The sequence below is a fragment of the Euprymna scolopes genome, chromosome 43, assembly GCF_053919585.1.
Source record: "Euprymna scolopes isolate OS-2025 chromosome 43, ASM5391958v1, whole genome shotgun sequence".
Lineage (NCBI taxonomy): Eukaryota > Metazoa > Mollusca > Cephalopoda > Sepiida > Sepiolidae > Euprymna > Euprymna scolopes.
In genome coordinates, this window is record NC_136524.1 from 9,483,683 (window position 1) to 9,504,024 (window position 20,342).

Genomic DNA, 20,342 nt, shown 5'->3' on the forward strand with positions numbered 1-20,342 from the left:
CTTAGATTTCAAAACCTGATACTATGACCACAAAAGTACATTCAAAAATAAAAAACACCGTATAAAAACAACACTAGCGAATAAATACTGGGAACTCAAAGAAAGCGGACATTCGCCGGTAGTCGAATGGAAAATAATAAGACAAGCTACCACGTAAGATGACCTATGTAAATTATGCCTCCATGAAAAATTTGCTATCCTGTACTTTAAAGAACCCCAAAATCTATTAAACTGTAGACGAGAAATAGCAAACAATTGTGTTCACAAAATAAAACTTACTCTAGGATAGCGATACAAAATAGCTTTAAAACTAACAAAAACAATACAAAACAAACAAATAAATAAATTAAATAAACATGAATATACATAAACAACCACACACACATATATATATATATATATATATATGTATGTATGTGTGTACACATATGTATATTTATATATAAAAAAAAAAAGAGCAGAAATGAGGAAAATCGTCTGCCTTAAACCACTAACCTAGTTCTAAAACAGATCCTTTGTTCGATAAAATGCATGCCCATTGGCTGATAGGAAGGGGCGCGGTGGATACTAGAAAGCTGATTGGCTAACTAAAATCCTCAACGTATATAAAAACGAGAAACAACCACAGAATTCACACATAGGCCTGATGAATCCTATAGTGGATGAAACGCCGAATATTCAGTGTAGCTTAATCGCCATATATATTTTATATATATATATATATATATATATATATATATATATGTATATATATATATATAGGGTGATCCCACCAAAAAAACAAAAGCTAAATGGAGGCCATCTAGAACATATGCTGTAGAACGGAGAAAAAAGGCCAAAGACCCTAGTGTTTTGATGTGATGTTTGGAATATAATAAACTAGTTATGACCAAAATTTCATTTCATTCGGACACAATACTAAGAAACAGGGCCTAATTAGAGTTGTGGCCCGTTTTTTTTGAGTTACCGTGTATATATATATTTCATTCGGACACAATACTAAGAAACAGGGCCTAATTCGAGTTGTGGCCCGTTTTTTTTTGAGTCACCGTGTATATATATATATATATATATATATATATATATATATATACACGGTAACTAAAAAAAAACGGGCCACAACTCTAATTAGGCCCTGTTTCTTAGTATTGTGTCCGAATGAAATGAAATTTTGTCATAACTAGTTTATTATATTCAAAAAATCACATCAAAACACTAGGGTCTTATATATATAAGTAGGTTGTAGTTTGCTTGAAGCATTGTTGAAGAAAATTATAAGGTAAAATTAAAAGCCAAGAACAATGCGAGATTTTTTTTTTTTATATAGAGTAAAATTAAATGCAAACAAAAGAAATAAAGTTCTTTTTTTTTGTTGTTTGCTTTTTCTTTTTCACACAAATTTTAACTCTAAACAACAGTAATTTTTTTTTTCTGTTGTATTCAATGGTGATATAAATCTCAATATATTTCAGACTTATTAGTCCATTTTCAAGAGAAGACAGCGGAAGAGTGTTCAAAATTGGAAAAGTAGCCGCAGAGTTTGCCACGTGATACCGCGAAATATAGAACAAAAAATGACGTTAGGAGAACGTTAAAATAAATCAGTTGATGTTTGAAATACTTGTTGCGTTTGTGAATCAAGGGAGATGACTATTCAAGCAAGGTTTTTTTTTTTTTTTTTTTTTTTAATTATTGTTTTTCTTATGTTTTAAACTTATATTATAAAAGCGGAGCTCAATTCCAGTCTATTGTTTAGTGTGGGAGTATTTTTTGAAATAATTAAAGATTCGAGGATACGAAGTTGACCTACGTTTCTTGAAGAAGCAAGAATGTTGATGTGAAAATCTGGTTCTGAATTAATGCAAGTGCGAATATGTTTATAGAACGACGAAGCAGTAGTGTTTAAGTGCTCTTTAATGCGGTGATGAAGCAATCTGGTAGTGCTTCCGATGTAAGATGCACTGCATTTAGCGCATTGTAGGTCGTAAACAACGTGGTTCTTAAAGCATAAACCTGTGTGTGATATTGGGCAATTAGAGAGTGAACAAGGGGAAGGTGTATGCGATGGATGTTTTCGGTTGAGCTGTTGTCTTAAAGTAGATCCAGTGTGGATGAGTTGAATGTTGAGCCCCTCGCTGCGGATGGCTTTTCGGATTGAAGATGAGATTTTGTCACTGAGGAAGGGTAGTTTTAGAAAACAATTGTTAGAGAAGGGTCGGGTGTTGCGTTTTTTCTTTTTAAGTGAGGATAGGATCGTATTAGGATAGCCGTTTAGTGAGAGGGTCTGTAGGAAATTGTTAGTGTGTGTATGTTTGTCGGAGATGTTAGTGCATTTGTCTTGTATGCGTGAGATTTCGGCATGTGCGTAGTTTAGTTTGTCCTTGAGAGGTAGCGCAGATTTGAAATGTATGAAGAGGCGTTTGCTGGCGGGTTTTCTGTAGAATTCAGTGCATATGGCACCATTTTTTTTTATTTGTATTTTAAAATCAAGTAGAGAAAGAGATTCCGAAGAGTCTGGGTGACAAAATCTCATCTTCAATCCGAAAAGCCATCCACAGCGAGGGGCTCAACATTCAACTCATCCACACTGGATCTACTTTAAGACAACAGCTCAACCGAAAACATCCATCGCATACACCTTCCCCTTGTTCACTCTCTAATTGCCCAATATCACACACAGGTTTATGCTTTAAGAACCACGTTGTTTACGACCTACAATGCGCTAAATGCAGTGCATCTTACATCGGAAGCACTACCAGATTGCTTCATCACCGCATTAAAGAGCACTTAAACACTACTGCTTCGTCGTTCTATAAACATATTCGCACTTGCATTAATTCAGAACCAGATTTTCACATCAACATTCTTGCTTCTTCAAGAAACGTAGGTCAACTTCGTATCCTCGAATCTTTAATTATTTCAAAAAATACTCCCACACTAAACAATAGACTGGAATTGAGCTCCGCTTTTATAATATAAGTTTAAAACATAAGAAAAACAATAATTAAAAAAAAAAAAAAAAAAAAAACCTTGCTTGAATAGTCATCTCCCTTGATTCACAAACGCAACAAGTATTTCAAACATCAACTGATTTATTTTAACGTTCTCCTAACGTCATTTTTTGTTCTATATTTCGCGGTATCACGTGGCAAACTCTGCGGCTACTTTTCCAATTTTGAACACTCTTCCGCTGTCTTCTCTTGAAAATGGACTAATAAGTCTGAAATATATTGAGATTTATATCACCATTGAATACAACAGAAAAAAAAAATTACTGTTGTTTAGAGTTAAAATTTGTGTGAAAAAGAAAAAACAAACAACAAAAAAAAGAACTTTATTTCTTTCGTTTGCATTTAATTTTACTCTATATAAAAAAAAAAAATCTCGCATTGTTCTTGGCTTTTAATTTTACCTTATATATATATATATATATATATATATATATATATATATATATATATATATATATATATATATATATATATAATGATCTGATGTAAGGAAAACGAAAATTGTTTCTATGTTCATCAACTTTCTTGAGCAAGTCTTAATAAATATGTAATATGTAAACAATTTTTTGATTTCATTTTTAATTAATTACAGGAAGAAGGGTTTTCACCTACACAGCCAAGTCCAGAAACAGATCCATCATCAGAGGGAAAAGTTTTCAATTTGTTAACGGAAAATCCACCAGAATTCTCAGTTAATGTAGTCAACAATCCTGAAGAAACGTCACAAGAAGATAAAGATAATGAGATGGAAGATGTCCAAGACAACATAAAAGATAATATGGATGTTGCTGCTGCTAGTACATCTTTGTGAGTTGGGTGTTTATTCAAAAACTTATTATGCCTTGTTGGTAAATGCAACTTATTGTTGCCTTAAACTGTTCTGCATCTATTGATCCAAGAACTCTGGTCATTCTTTCAACATGGCCATATCTCACTATACTGTCCAGATTTAATCTTCTGAAGTCATCAGATCTAAGCTTGTTTTAAGGAGGCACATTACACATCCACCATATCTTTCTTATATTATTTCTCTCCATGCAACACATGTCCTCAACCCTCACTGATAGGTTTTGCTTCCATGCATCGTCACACTGTGTACGCACGCCTGCTAAACTTTTCCTTTGATAATGAAGAAAGTCAACATTACATCTGAAAATACAAATTCTTTTAACTGTTTAAATTCAGCTGATTTTATTTGTTTGATTTAAAGTTTAAATAATTAAAAAAACCCAAAACGGTTTGAAACTCAATCAGGTGGCCATTTATAATTCAACAAGTTTAATATTGGCCATACCATCGCAGTCAACATTTCTGCACACATCTCCATACACCAAGCTAGACATTATTAACACCTCTCACTCCTTTTACTATTGGGAATCCCCCTCCCTCTTTCTCCAAAATGTTAAATGTGAAATACATGTTATTAGTGATCTCTATTAAACTAATTTTCATATACAAACATTTAGACAGCTCCCTGCGTGGATGTGACTGTAAGATTCATATTCTTATTTCCTCTTTTATTTTCTCCCTTAGTTTTTTTTTTTCTTTTCCTCTTATTTTTACCACCTCGTGTTTATATTTCCATTTTCTTTCTGCCCTCCTCTTCTGATTTTTTATTTGTTTGATTTAAGGTTTAAATAATAATAAAAAAAGGTTTGAAAATCAATCAGTTGAACGTTTATAATTCAACGAGATCAATAAAGTTTAATTTTACTGGATTAATATGAAAATGATAATCAACTTGTTTCATTAATCAAAAATAATGTGGCTCACAAATCACTGGTTTCTTTCACTTCTATCTTTCCTCTCCTTTCTTTGATTCTATTAAGTCACTAGATCTCAGGAATTAAATAATCTTAGTTAATTCTTTTTAAACAATGAAAATACAGATAATTTGTATGTTCTCTTTTTTCTTATTGAGATGAATTTGCTTAATACAATGCAATGGCCAATCATTTTTTGTTTTTTTGTTTTTTTTGTTCTTTTTCAAATGTCGTGGGGTAGATCTTCACTAGTAAGCTATGATCTTGATGTTTTTAAACATTTTCAAGCTACATGCCAGGCAAAGACAAACTATTTTATGATGGGGATGAAGCAAGTTGGGGCCACTTTCACTGCCTGATTTGGATTCAGTATCCTCATATCTGTCAAGACATATTGTTCTACAAAACACATAAAAATATTTGAGTATTTGAAGAATAATAACGTTATGAAATTATTCTGATAAATATGCAAATTTTAGCAAAAACATATTCTTAATTTATATCTATTTTCAGATTACTGCCCAAAGCCAAAGAATGCACTGATAATTTGGAATATTTTCAACCATCACATGTCTACCAAGCTGATCATAGTGACAAAGATCTTCTCATAAGAAAGAAGGTAAGTCTTTGTTTACAAATTCTTTTTGCGCTATTCTTCTTGTTTTTATTCTATCATTTTAAACTAATAAAGCTCCTCCTGCGATCCTACTATTCGAGTTGCCTCCCCTTGCGATCCGTACTATTTGAGCAGAGCAATATAAACAACAATATTCCGCTTTCTACTTCTTCTCAACTGATCATTGGTTTTTATTTTCGAAAAATTTTCAGTAAATGCTACTATTGTAAATAACTTCATGTAATTAATGAATTAAATGAAAATACAGGTGGGAAATTTGTCAAAATCAGATTATGTTGCAAATTAAGGGGGTGACTTTCAGGAGGATGTTTCTCTACGTACAGATATAAACTTGAACATCATCTTATGTTAATTTCAATCTTTATGGAGGGACGTGAAATTAATTTTATTCATCCCTACACAAATATTCTTCTAGTATTTATATATAACTGGCTAATTTTCCTAATTTGCTATCACTTCGTAAAGCTATTAGAACTTTTTGCTTAATTTAAGAATTTTTGTTTGTAATTGTTTTACAATCTAAACATATATTTTTTAACTGACTAAAATAAAATGACTTTGTAAAGTTCGTAAAGTTTCTTACACAAAATGTTGAAAGAAAACTTTAAAATAGTAAACATTTTATTGTTGTAAGCACAAAACAAGATTTTCCTCATTTATTAAAAAAAAAAGAAGATATATATTAATATTTTTGTACAAATTTATTTATCTTTTAAATATGACCGTAAAGAAAAAGAAAGAAAAATATCAATAAATCTGTTTATCCCAAAGACTAAACTGGAAAGGAATACAATAACTTGCCTGCTATCATAACCAAGAAGCATTGGCAGTTCTGAATTCTGTTGACTTATGAAATAATAAAACAATATTACTAAACAAATTTTTTGTGATATTAAAAACAAACCAATCATTGAATTAATAAAATACGAAAAACAGTAATAGTATAGTTATGATTTGGAATTTTTTAGATGAGAATTGATAATTCATATTATTTGCATGGCATAATGGATAAAGTACTTAGAAAAATTGTAAATTACACTCATCTGGGAGTTAAGGGTTCAATTCTCAGTGTGAGCAACATTCAAAATACAATGATTTAAGATTTCTAGCCAGTCATCACTGATGAAACGAGTGCAAGCTACTCCAATGAATTAAATAAATGGTTTTGTTAGAAATTCTTAACAGATTCTTAAAATTGACATGACACATATAAAGAAAGTTGGAGGTTTCGTCAATAGAAACGTGAAAATATACTCAAGATGAAAGCAGTAGTTATAAGAATCCAAATAATATGGAGAGTATGGTTAATTAATAAAGTATTGTTTTACACAGCAATATGCAAATTAGCAAACTTTTCTACTGTGTTCACATATACATAAGCAATATATAAAACAAATCGTGTGTTCCTATTATTTAATGGAGGATGTCTTCTCTTCTTTATAGCTTCTTTCTTGCGGAAGAAGATTTTAGTAGTAGCAAGCAACACATGCTAGGCAGATTGAACCAGCTTACCTCAAAGGGACATTTTGAGGGAATATCAAATTTACAAGTGGTCCCCAGTCGCATATATATCCCTATTACGACAGAAGACGGCATTAAATTTTTTTTCCAGTTTTTGCAAGGAAGTGTCAATGTCCTCCTATATACAGTGCCTGGCATTCCCAAATATTCACACGCTAGGTTCAGCATTGCTTGATTCTCAGGTTGCGACTATAAGTAAATTTCACATGATTTCTTCATCTTTGTTACAACTATGGGCAGTCAATTGTTTTCAGGAGTGTGCTAACTATTCGTGTGCTAACTATTCGTGTGCTAACTATTCGTGTGCTAAACGCTGTAAAACTGTTGTGCTGTAGTATAGTACAGTAATGAAAATAAAAAGTATTCTTTAATTTATTAATTCGGATAAACTTAACGAACCGAGTCATCTTGTATTTTCTGAATAATGGCAAACCTATCAATTGTAATCTATCGGCTTGATTCTTATTTTAATAACAAATTATTTAAATAAAATACATATTTAGAATATTTAATTAAAAAAATCTGCTTAGTCTCAAAACAAAAAAAAGTCGGTAGGCAATACGTTCACTGCTTAGGAAAGCAAAAATTATGAGAACTGGTCAACATCTTACTTATATATGAAGAGTTTTCATAAGAAAGACCTGTCTAGCTTCTATTCTTCCCCTGTACCGAAAACTATGCATCACTTCTATGGGTAAACTTTCTTTCATAGACCTGTCCATTTATAGAACTGGTTGCTTTCCAGCTGATTACATATTGTGGTCAATGTCAATTCCAATCATAACAAATTCTTGTCGAACCATCTTCTTAAATAATCAAATTCTGTCCAATTTCAAACATCATTACGTATCCTCACGATGTTGTCTCGCAATCATCTAAACAAACTCATTGACCCTTTCCTCGAGTAGTCTTTCAGCCATGATAAGTCTTGACTCATTAGTATATAAAAAACTCACTGTTAGTATGACAGATAAGCCCAACTTTTGCATTCATTCATCTAAAAGAAAATAGTTTGAAGATAATTAACTGAAATAAAAACTGTGACATTTTGTTCGGGTGAAAACAGATTGAATAAACGTTTTTTCAAATAATCTATAATATAAATCTCGCCTGTATGTATGTATGTATGTATGTATGTATGTATGCCTAAAACTTTTGACAGAGGCATCGAATTTACACAAGATCAGTATCATTTTGAAGCTCGACGTCTTGGACAACAAATATCAAGAAATTGGCCAAAAACATTAATTCCTCCACTTTCAACTGGGCAGTTTTCTACAAAGAGAGGTTAATTTTTTTTTGTGAGCCATTTTTGCAAGTCATCGTATCAGTTGGATTGACTTTGCCTAATTTTAACGTTCCATTCGTGCCATGGAGTAGCGGTAAGACGTTAGATTTTCTTTCACTTTCTTTTTCGTCTTCGCGTCACGGGTTTGAGCCTGCTTGCCTACTACCACTTTTTTTTTTTTGCTCAACACCCGAGCAATGCCGGACACCCAGGCTAGTGTATAATAAATGATCTAAATATGGTCATTATACATTGCATACATTGAAATAGAAATAAAGATTACTAAATAAAAAGTAAAAATAAATGCCAATTTTGATTATAGAAAAAAAAAAACAGAAAATAAAACTTCAGAAAATTTAATCTTAGAAAATATCGATTCGAATAATAATTCTAATACATTTAATATTTATCATATTTGGAAAGAATTAAAAAGAAAAAAACTTTGTGATAAAATTTTCTGAAGGTATTACATTATCTAACAATTTGAAAATGTTGCTATTACAATATAGATTTTTGATGGAAGGGGATAGGGTTGATATTATGATATTAGCAACGCATTTGATACAATATCTCACTATGGTTTGCTAGTGATAATTAGCAATTCTATTATTTTATATGAATATTAATGCAAGCATTGGTGAAGCATTGTTTTCTTCTTCATTTTTTTGGACAGTCATTTAATATTTTGGAAAATGTTATTTTAAATGAAGTACTACAGTCAGAAATAGTAAGGATATTATATATTTGGATTTAACAAAAATTTCATATGGTACCTAATTATTGTTTATGAGTAAACATGTTATTTCTAACAAAATAAATATACACGGTTTTGGCAGAGAAAAATATGAAAACGGAAAAATATATTAAAAATATTAAAAGTGTTAAATATCCAGGTCCGTTGGACTGAAAGGTAATTGGACAGAAGTTGATGCATTTGATATGGACATGCACCTGGCTGGAAGAAACCAACATAATAAGATTGATTGTCACAGATGAAATAACTATTGGATGTACTGAAAAGCCATTTAACAGAAGTAGGTGCACTTGATATAGACATGTACTTGGTTAAAAAAAAACTCTATAACATAATTGATTGTCAAAATTAATCATTAGTTAAAGTCTGGTCACTTGGTTAAAAGGAAACAAATGTGGTTGATTACCAAAAATAATTGTTTATTGAAACCACCAGCAAAATTTTTTCTTCATTTTGTTTATAACCATAAGTGTCAATCTGAATATCACATATGCAGCTGGCCTCTATATTGACAGAAAAATTAACCTTCGAACATTCAATCACAATCATCGAATAGGGCCCAGAGTCTCTAGACAAACACCTCACTGGAAGACCAAGCTGCAAAAACAACTGAACCTCTGCAGGAAAGAACTAAGCCAAATAAAACAGTTCCTTGCAAATCCCTCGGTACAGGGTCGACTTAAGACCACCATAAAAAAACTCTGTACCAAATACCACCATGAGAAAATTGAGGGATTACATAATACAGCTAGGGAGTTGGAAGGAAAAATGCCAGCACTTTCCCAGAGAATTAAAAACCAGGAGAACAAGATCAACTCCCAGATTTAAAATAGGCAGTTTAAAACAAACCAAAGGACTTTTTACAGGCAACTGATAAGGGACACCATTACTGTAGATAGTCCACCTGCAGAGGAAGCCCTGGAAAACTACTGGAGATCTCTATTTGAAACAGAAGGCAAATATAATCAAGAGGCCCAGTGGATTGAAGATATTATTAGGCTCAATGAAACCAAGCCTCAGATGCCAGAACCAGTCATAACTTCTGGTATGATAACAAGAAAACTGGCACAATTATCCAACCACAAAGCATCTGGCATCGACAATGTCCAAAACTTTTGGTTGAAGCAATTGACTGCACTCCACCCCCACTACAGTGATTGCTTCAGCAGGATGCTAAGAGATCAAGAAGCAACACCACCCTGGCTGACAGAGGGGGACACCAGCCTCATACCCAAGACCAAGGAGACACAACGGCCAAATAAATACAGGCCAATATGCTGCCTTACAACTACCTACAAGCTTTTCACTGGTCTGATATCCGATGGTATATATGACCATCTATCTTCTGGGACCTACCTTGAAAAAGAGCAGACAGGGTGCAGAAGAAAATGCCTCGGTACCAAAGACCAGCTATTAATCAACAATACCGTCCTAGAAGACTGTAGGAAGAGACACAAAAACCTGAGCATGGCATGGATTGATTACCAGAAGGCATTTGACAGCGTGCCACACTCCTGACTACTTCTGTGCCTTGAGTTATACAAAGTCCACCCGGTAATTAGACAAACAATGGCTGCTCACCTTCAGATGTGGAAAACTACAATATCATTAAATCACAATGGAGGAAAAACCATCATCCCTGAAGTAAAAATCAAAAGGGGAATATTCCAAGGTGATAGCTTATCTCCCTTACTCTTCTGTATGGCAATAGACCCACTAAGCAAGCTCCTGAATAAAAATCCGAGCGCCTACAATTTGAGTCAGGGACGCCATCGAGATCCAAGCAAGAGAATAAACCATCTGCTCTTCATGGATGATCTTAAGCTGTATGCTAGCTCTTATACTGATCTGCACCACCTTCTGCAGGTAGTACACACATTCTCCAGTGACATCAGAATGAAGTTTGGCCTGGATAAATGTGCCAAATGTACACTCAGAGCTGGGAAGAAGACCCACACAGAAAATATGCAGCTTAATAAAAACATCGACATCAGGGATCTAGAAGAGCATGAGCCTTACAAGTACCTTGGCATTGAGGAAAATGAGAACATACAACATGCCAAGATGAGGGAGAAGATTAGTAAAGAATATGTACGCCGGGTGAGGAAAATATGCAAAACCCAGCTCACCAATAAAAATAAAATTACTGCCATAAACCAGCTTGCTATGCCAGTAATAACATACAGCTTTGGTATCATTGACTGATATAAAAATATATCAACCGGCTAGATGTAAAGACACGGAAGCTACTAACGCTTCATAAAATAATATACAGAAATCAGTGTCTACCAAGGCTGTATTTGCGCAGGGGAGAAGGAGGTCTGGGACTCTCAGAGATTAATCATCAACATAGGGCAACTATTGTGAGCACCGGTCAGTATCTGAGAAGCTCCCAGAATGACACCCTCTCAATAGTATATGAACATCAAGAGACAAGAGCCAGCAGAACAACATCAGTCACCCAGCTGGCCAAGCATTTTGGTCAGAGTTGTCTCTCAGATGAGGACGAAACACCAAACAAGTGTGCCACAGAAATAGCAAGAAAGAGCCGGCAGAAATATACCGAGACCTTTCAACAGATGAACCTTAAAGAATGGGAACAACATCAGCGTGCAAAGTATTTTCTGGGGGAACTCTCTCAGGAATACATAGATAAAGAAGGTTCTTTGGACTGGCTCAAAAGAGGATCCCTCCACCACGATCAGGAAAGGGTCATAATGGCTGCCCAACACCAGGGATTGATGACCAATGCATTCAAGAAGATGGCAGGGATCAGTAATGACAATAAATGCAGGTTCTGCCATACAGCATTGGAAAGTGTTGGTCATCTGATATCAAGTTGCAAAGTTCTTCTAGGGGACGGCTACTATACAGCGAGACATGATGGAGTATGCAAGTACCTCCACTGGACCATCTGTAAAAAATTAAACATCCAGTGTAGCAGCAAGTCCTGGGAACATCAACCTGAAAGAACAGTTGGAAATGACTTATATACCATACATTACGACCATGTAATCCCTACAGCCACCTACCTTGAAAATACTGCTGTGAAACCTGACATAGTTATATGGAATAAGTCAGAAAGAGTTGCAACCTTGGTTGAAGTGAATTTCCATAATGATGGAGGTGTGAATAGAGCTGAAAGAGAGAAACGGACCAAATACCAAGGTCTCATGTATGATATGAAAAGAAACTGGAACCTAAAGGGGATATCGATCATACCAATTATCATAGGTGCCACAGGACTTATGAAGAAGAACCTGAAGTCCTACCTAACTAATATTCCTGGTGAACCAAGTGCAAAAGAGATTCAGACAATTGCACTTAAGGGAACAGCGAGGATACTAAAAAGAGCTCTCGGTTGGTTTCAATAAAAAAGCGGGGCAATGTTGGCAGCTGGTTTGGCTGCCCCATACCCAGCATTACAATCTTCGAAGGAAGAAAAAAAAAATAAAAAAATAAAAAATAAGCACCAAATTGTTTTAATGAACGGTTGTTTGTAGTTGTAGCTTGTAATATGCTTAAACTTGAGGCTTTTAGCGTATCTTTCGATGTCTCTCCCATGTTGCTATATTTGTCAGTATTTATGGTATACACCAGCCAATCATATTCTCTTGTGGAGAAACTTGAATGTATTCATATGCATTGCATCACTTTTTAAAAATAATATTTTGTTTTCTTACCATAAAAAGTAATTATCAACTAAATATTCTACAAATCAATAAAACAAATGTCACCTTTTTAAAAAAATATTTATTTAAAATTGAACTGTTTTATCTGATACAACAATATAATTTGATTCTGGAACAATCCATTTTAAAATGGGTATTCAGAATGTTTCACCCTAGCAATATCAGATTAATCACCAGTTACCATGTTTGTTGACTAAAAGATTTCATTCTTTTTTAAATGTGTGCAAAAGGTCATAAGGTATATACGAACATGAACTACCTTAGCGTATTAATATGGAAATGTGTTTTTTATTTATAATATTTTATATAATATATTGTCAACACTTGATAGTTCTACTATTTTTAAATAGAGAATTATGAAATAAAAATAAAAACACAAATGCATCATTAGGGCAGGTCGATTTTGGAACCCTGATGAGGCAATGGTGATGATAGTTGGGGTTTGACACAGAAAAGACCTACACGAAATATTTTTCTCAAAATCGTTATCTTTGCTTGAGGAAATGACTTTAAAAGTTGAAAAATTGATGTGATTAAAAGTTTTTCGGTGAATTGTCAAGAACGTCCTGTCATCAAAACAAATCCGTACTGTTAAGAAAATGGAATCATTATTTAGAATATATTTTAAACTACATTTTCAAATAAAATGAGTGAGTATAATGAATTAAAATAAATATTAAATGTAAAGGTAAAATAATGTTTTTTAAATAATAACGACCAAAGTTTGCTTTTTCATTTCAGGAACTTTTTTTGGGTGGAAACATTTTAGATTTCAGCGTCGCAAAACACGCTCATTATTGATATTGAAAATTAACGTTTGTTTATTATTTAATTTGGAAACATTACGATTTAGGCTTAATTATTTCGAAAAGAAAAAAGAAAAAAGACTTGTTTAAAATATAATAATATTATATTTCAAGTGTTTGCAGTGAATTTAAACATATTTGTTTTATCTTTTTTTAATTTGCTTTTCTATTAGGTTGGTGCAAAAATAATGGCATTTTTTGACGTTCAAATGAACGTCAAAAAATGCCATTATTTTTGCACTAACCTAATATTTCACATCAAATTCTATTTGAAATTGTTTATTAAAATATGGTAATATTCTAGTTTTATATTTAAAAAAATAGTCCATACAATTTTATTCTACACATTCTTTACGAAACAGAACCACGTAAATTTTCAAGTTTTTCTGCTTAATAAAAAATACTTTGCAGAAAATTGGTGTCAAATTTTAATTTCTTTTATTTTTAGGGAGTAATTGTTTTTAAGCAGCGTTTTTCTTCTAAAATTATAGTTTTAAAATCAGATAACCCACCAAGATTAATACGAGTAAATAAGGAAACTTATTTAAAGGTTTTTCGTTATTTATGCATCTATGTTATTGTGCTAAAATAACTTTATTATTTAGAAAACCATTCTTAACATGGGAAGGAGGTTGTATTGTAACTATTCTGTACTTTCATCTAAAAATTTAATATACAAAAAATTTCATAAAAATTAAATTTAACTTGAAAATACTTTTAAAAATAGCATGGTAACATAGATGCACAAACACTGGTTTTTCAAATTCTAAACACTAAACACTCGTTTAAAATGGCACAGCTACAGCAAGAATGAATCTCTTTATGGATAAATTCATGTTATCGAAGGAGAAGCTAAAATCTGCTAAAAATGTCTAAACTAAAGACTACTATGCCTCTGATTTGGTTTGGTCCTCTCTCTTCAATACATCTAATGCAACTCTACAAAGTTTTTCATTATTTCTTATAACTAGCACTTATTTTTTTACGTATGAAACTGGAAGATAGCCTAATACAGTTTCCTTCAGTTATAATCCATTTATTTATTTTACTTTTCAGATTAGAATGTCAGTAAAAGTATGACGTTCAGTTTTAACCTGTGGTTCACAAAATTTTCTGGTCCACCTTGTCATTTGGATGAAACAGCACCCCCAACTTCACAAGTCATCCAGTTTAGTTATTTCCTCGGAAACAGTTATCCCCACTTAAAAAATAGTGAGATTTCTAAGTTAATTGCCAAGGAAATAATTAGTATTCGGCAAGCAGTCACTCCACAATTGCCCTTGTTAAGGTAACATTATATAGGACAGAAGGTCAATATATTTTGCTATAAGAGGGCCAAACAGATTGACAGGAAATCTCTTGCAGCAATCAAAGTGAAAAGAATGAAGGAACAGTTACACAGACTGTTTGATATATCTTCTTGTAACTGTAAACTTTCTGTCTTGAGATGTGATGACTTTGCAGTAAAATGCAAGCCAGAAAATTGTCAAATGAGACACATAATCTGCACTTGTCCTTCTAATAAGGAGGTAAAATTAATTCTATAGATTCACATGCAATTATGTTTCCTTTTTTGTGGAAAATAAAATAATATATTGGTATTTATGTAATCTGGCTCTATTATTAAACATGCAAATTTTCCAATTTTCAGGTTCCACTAGAAGAACTGTCATTTATAGGAATTTTTAAATTAATTGATGGAACAACAAAAAGCTTAACAATATTTACTGGTCATTTGGGGAAACTTTGTATCAATAATTATCAAAATTTGTCTCAAGTAGAATTCTAAAAAATTAGTGTCCCTCCCGAGCATCATTATCTGACAGCAGAAGAAACAAATAATTTAAGTGTGAAGACCAGAGGCTACTTTTTGAGTATGCTGTTGGCATTTCTTGTGGAGAAGTTAACTTAGAAAATTGGGCCCTTGAATCAAGGAAGATGGCTAACATAAGCCACAAGATTAATGTGCTTATGGACTAGAGTTGTCCATCCTCAAACACTGTGATAAATTAAACATTTTTGCTAAATTTATCATCCAAGTGTATGCAGTTAGTTGGTTTGAGATCAAAACCGACAATATTTTTTTTACCAACAACAGTATATTTTAATATGATTAAGAGAACAAAACAGTTAACTGAAATCCAAATTACTGTTTTAAACAGTTCCAAATATAGTTCTTTTGCACTGCTTCTGGAAAACATCATATCGATGATAAACTCAGATGAATTGGATGTGAGAGAAGAGGGCATTCAAACGATTTTGTCCATTAGGTAAATAAATATTTATCCATTAAATTTTATTAGTTTTCTTAATTTACCCAAACAACAGTTAATTTTATTCATATTACATCACAAAAATATAAAAAAAATAAGTGTTTTCAAATAATTTTTTTTTTGGTGTTGTTTTTTCCAGAAATAGTGAACAACTCCAAAAAAAAAAAAAAATGAAAAAATTACTGCTATCAATTTTGCAGCCACACTGGACAAATTTGATTGATTTTTCTCAAGTTGTATATGGGCAGGAAGCAAGACATAGACACATTATTACAAAGTCATCATGCCAGCAAATTAGACCTTCATTTTCCTCAAAAGGAAATTATACAGAACAAATTAGTTCTATTATAAGTTTATATTATTGCCTCTAATAAAAAATTAAAATACATGGTTCTGTAATTTGTATCAAATTGTTATATTGTGTAATACATCTCCACATATATTTTTGAATTGTGAAATTTAAAAGACTTAGTTGCTAATTAGCTTTTTTCTTTACAATTTTTGTTTAATTAATTCAGTAAAAATTGAGATAGTTTTCTAGTTGTGATTCATAATTAAAAATTCATGTATTTATTTTTCTTTCAATGTATTTCATATAAATTTAATTGAATATTTTATAAAAATAATGAAATTTCAAAGTCAGTGTTGTGAAAAATGTTATGAAAATGAAGGATTTTTCAGCATTTTTCTACACGATTTTTAAAATTAAATGCTCAATTTTCTGTTCAAGATGGGAATCTAATTTTTGGTATATTTTCTTATCACATCAAATCCCAACTATCATCACCAGTGCCATGTTGATTTTCTGAAAAAAATTGCAAATCGACCTGTCCTAATGCATCATTACAGGAAAACCATGATATTTTGGTTGATTCAAACAACCTTAATAGTATAGAAAAGCCTTTATCGGTTCTGTTTTAATAATTTGCGTCCACATTTTTACTAGTCTGTTTTCATGATTGTCCACTATTCCATATATTAAACATTCCATTTTGTCTGAATTTTTTTGAATGTGTTAAACTCTTTTATAGAGTATTGTACAAATTTGATGCTATTTTAAAATTATTTTCAAATGTAATACAACAGAATGCTTTGCGTGACAGTTTGAGAAGGAAATTGGATGTTTTGCGTGAAGCCAAGGAAAACGTTGAAGCTGAAATTCAAGAGATTGATGCCATGAAAAAAAATGTAAGTATTCTATAACTGTTTTTGATGTTTTTTTTTTAATTCCACTTGGTAATTTTCTGTAATTTTTGTCTGATACTTAAATGAATTCATAATTTTGAACTGCTATATTTCACTTGTTTGTCAATTTAAATAAGCATATTATTTTTCCATTATAGAAAGTATAAAAATAATTTTTATGGAAATATGATGCCAATTTCTTCCAAGAAATAACCCATAAATTATCAACTAAATTCTAATGAATGATTAAAATTGTTATTGCAGCAAAATTAGAAAACTAAAATGATCATCATATTCGATTTAATGTATGTTGGATATGTGTTGAACAGCTTCCTGCCATGTTTTCCTTGGTCTTCCCCTGTCAACTCACTCTGCTACCTTAACTACTCTATATCTATTAACCCAAGCACTCAAATCCATTCCATCGTCATCTTCATCTTTTCTGGTCATTATTCCTTTTTCTCTAATCTTATCACTTCCATCCATGTTTTCCTTGGTCTTCCCCTGCCAACTGATCCAACTTTCTCAACTGTTATACATCTACGAACCCAAATACCCTGAGGCATTCTTGTTACCAAACCAAGAAACTTTCTTTTTCTGTATACATTTTTTATAATAGACTTTTTAAAAACATGATGTTGAGGTAAATATTGCAGATTTTAGAAAAAATATATATTGTTTAGGAAAATAAATTTTGAGAATCCAATATAATTTTCACTAAAATCTGTTATATTGTCTTCAAAATCATATGTGCAGAACAAGAGATGTTCCTGGTTTAATGATTTAAGATGGACTTGAGAGAAAGAGGGATAAATAAATAAAAAACCTGACCAGAGATAGATTAGTTTGGAAGTCAATTTCTATAAGTCATCCAACACATGCGAGCATCTAAAAATGATGATGATGATGATTTAACTAAATTAAAGTTGTGTCCATAAAATGGGTTAGGGTTAGGGTTAGAATTATTAGAAGTAAAAAAAAGAATTATTTGGACATGAAAATTAAAAATGTTACCTTTCTTTCATTTTAATTTACAGATCTGCAGCCAATTTGAAAATATTTGCCCAAATGTTAACGAATGTCGAAAGTTGACGGCTTTCTTTAAGGATCGGGAAATGTGCCAAGTTCTTTTGACAAAATTAAAAATTCGAATTACACGTCTTAAAAACGAAATGGATGAAGCAAAACCAAATCCTGACTTGGTGAGTTTTTGTATAAAATTCCAGATATCTTAGCAGGAACCTTTTTTTGTAAACTGCATTTGCAGGAAAGTTTATAGAAAAGTCTGGCATTAAATGGCATTTGCACTTTTTTGTGATAATATAAAAACTTAAGATATATTTCTTCTGTCATGCATACATATATATAGATGGTCATTATATATAGATAATCATTATATATAGATGGTCATTATATATAGATGGTCATTATATATAGATGGTCATTGTGACTTCCTAGCAAAAAAAAATCATCACATACTTTTTTTTATATTATTACATGAGCATGCAAGACAAAGATGCAAAATGGCTATGTAAGAGCTTCCCTCGTTGGATCAGATATGTTACTTAGTGGAAGAGGGGCATCTTTTCTATGAATATCACTTTTTAATGTTTTAAAGTTTTTGATATTATGTCCTTCTTATCTTAAGTATCCTTTTCTTTATTTTGTCTATTTTTTGGCAATTTATAATGATATCTGCTTGTACCATTATAAAACTCATCAGAAGCAATATGCCATATTCCACATCAACACAATGAAACATGTATGGCAGTCATGCATTTGCCTATAAGTAAAATGATTTACTCCTAAAAATAAAACAATGATTGTGGGCTGATTCTGATTTTTGGTTATGGGAATTATTCTGGAGTGCACCTAATTCCTGATGGATTATCTTCCAAGATGTTGATTTAAATCCTAACTTATTTTTTCTTTTTCCTTTTCTTATACTTCTCCCATACTTAATTTATGTTGCTTTAGTTACATTTTATAATTTAATTTTTTATCAAAAATTTATTGTAAGTTTAAAAATTTTTTTTAATTTATAAAATTAAAAATTTTTCTTATTACTCTATTATTTTTTTACATAGTTTTATTTTTTATATTTTATTATTTTTTATCTTTTTTTATTTATTTTTTTTTTCTGACTCTTCTCTCTTTTATCCTCATCATATTACACCCCTAGCTAAAATAATTTTTTCATTTCTAATCTGAATGGTTTCAAAGTTGGCATTTTCTTTTTAATTTTACATTTGTATGATGCCATCTTTTTCTCTTCTAATGAGAAATATTTAGCATCGAAATGTCATGGTCCAAAGAGTTTTCTCCCCTATTCCTCTTTCTGTAACCTTTATTGACTTGATAATGTATTTAAGTTTCTGTGTAATTTTACTCTTTATCTTAACTTATTCTCTTTCTATATATATGTGTGGTGTGTGTGTGTGTGTGTGTGTGTGTGTGTGTGTGTGTGTGTGTGTGTGTGTGTGTGTGTGTGTGTGTGTGTGTGTGTGTTGGAAAGAAATCAATAAATTGCTTAATCAAGAGAATGTGACAAAAGCTAAAGTGCAAATCAATTAAAAACTATACATTAACGATTCAAGAGATGTCGTATTGTTTCATTGATCTGAAACTTTACTATTTAGAAAAAATCCTTACACCTCATCTTAAATTGTTTCACAAACAGAGACAATTCGGAAAATGAAACAGGTGATGATGAACACCATTTTTATTGTCCTGTGTTGTTTCTCAAGTTGTCTCTTATGGGAGAATTACTCTCTTTATGGAGGCAGACAATGATTGTTTGGGTCTTTTTTTCTTTTTTTTTTTATTGCATTTTCACAAACAAGGCACAGTGCTTCAAAATGATACCGAACTCTCGTGAAAATCCGTTGCCTCCGTCGAAAGTTTTTGTGAGACATACAAACACACAAACACACACACATTTTCGCTTTTATATATATAGACTAGTAGGGGGTACCCAGCGTGGCCCGGGTGTTTGTAGGTGTGTGTTGGGTGGGAGGGGGTGATCAAAATAATCCTGTTTTAAAAAAAAAATGTTGGCCGGGTGTTTGAAGGTGTAAAAGAAAAAAAAAAGTTTTAGTAGGAAAGTAGGCTTGAACCCCAAACCTTTGACGTGGAGATGGAAACGAAATGGAAAAAAAACCCTGGGACCTAGCATTCTCGGCCACGAGAGAAGAGGAATGAAAAAAGGTGTGAAAACCTTAAGTTGCATGATTTTTGAACTTGAAACATGACGCGGCTGCAAGCCAGTTTTCGCTTCTTTTATACTGGGACGCTCTAAAAGTCTAGAAAAAATAGTGCATGAAAGTCGGGCAAATTAAATAGACAGGCGACCCCCGTTCGTAACTCATAGTTATTATCATTTGGACGTGATATAAAAAGTTTTAAGAAGGAA

General features: G+C 32.0%; 1 protein-coding gene across 1 annotated transcript in view; it reads left to right on the forward strand.

Annotated features, from left to right (window-relative positions):
• Positions 1–20,342, forward strand: part of LOC145268173 (uncharacterized) — a 116,483-nt gene that overhangs the window by 71,216 nt on the left and 24,925 nt on the right. Inside the window, exons 10-13 of the mRNA XM_080123385.1 lie at positions 3,604–3,818; positions 5,288–5,393; positions 16,832–16,933; positions 17,968–18,132. Of these exons, the coding sequence (XP_079979511.1) occupies positions 3,604–3,818; positions 5,288–5,393; positions 16,832–16,933; positions 17,968–18,132 (588 nt within the window). The remainder of the gene's footprint in view (positions 1–3,603; positions 3,819–5,287; positions 5,394–16,831; positions 16,934–17,967; positions 18,133–20,342) is intronic.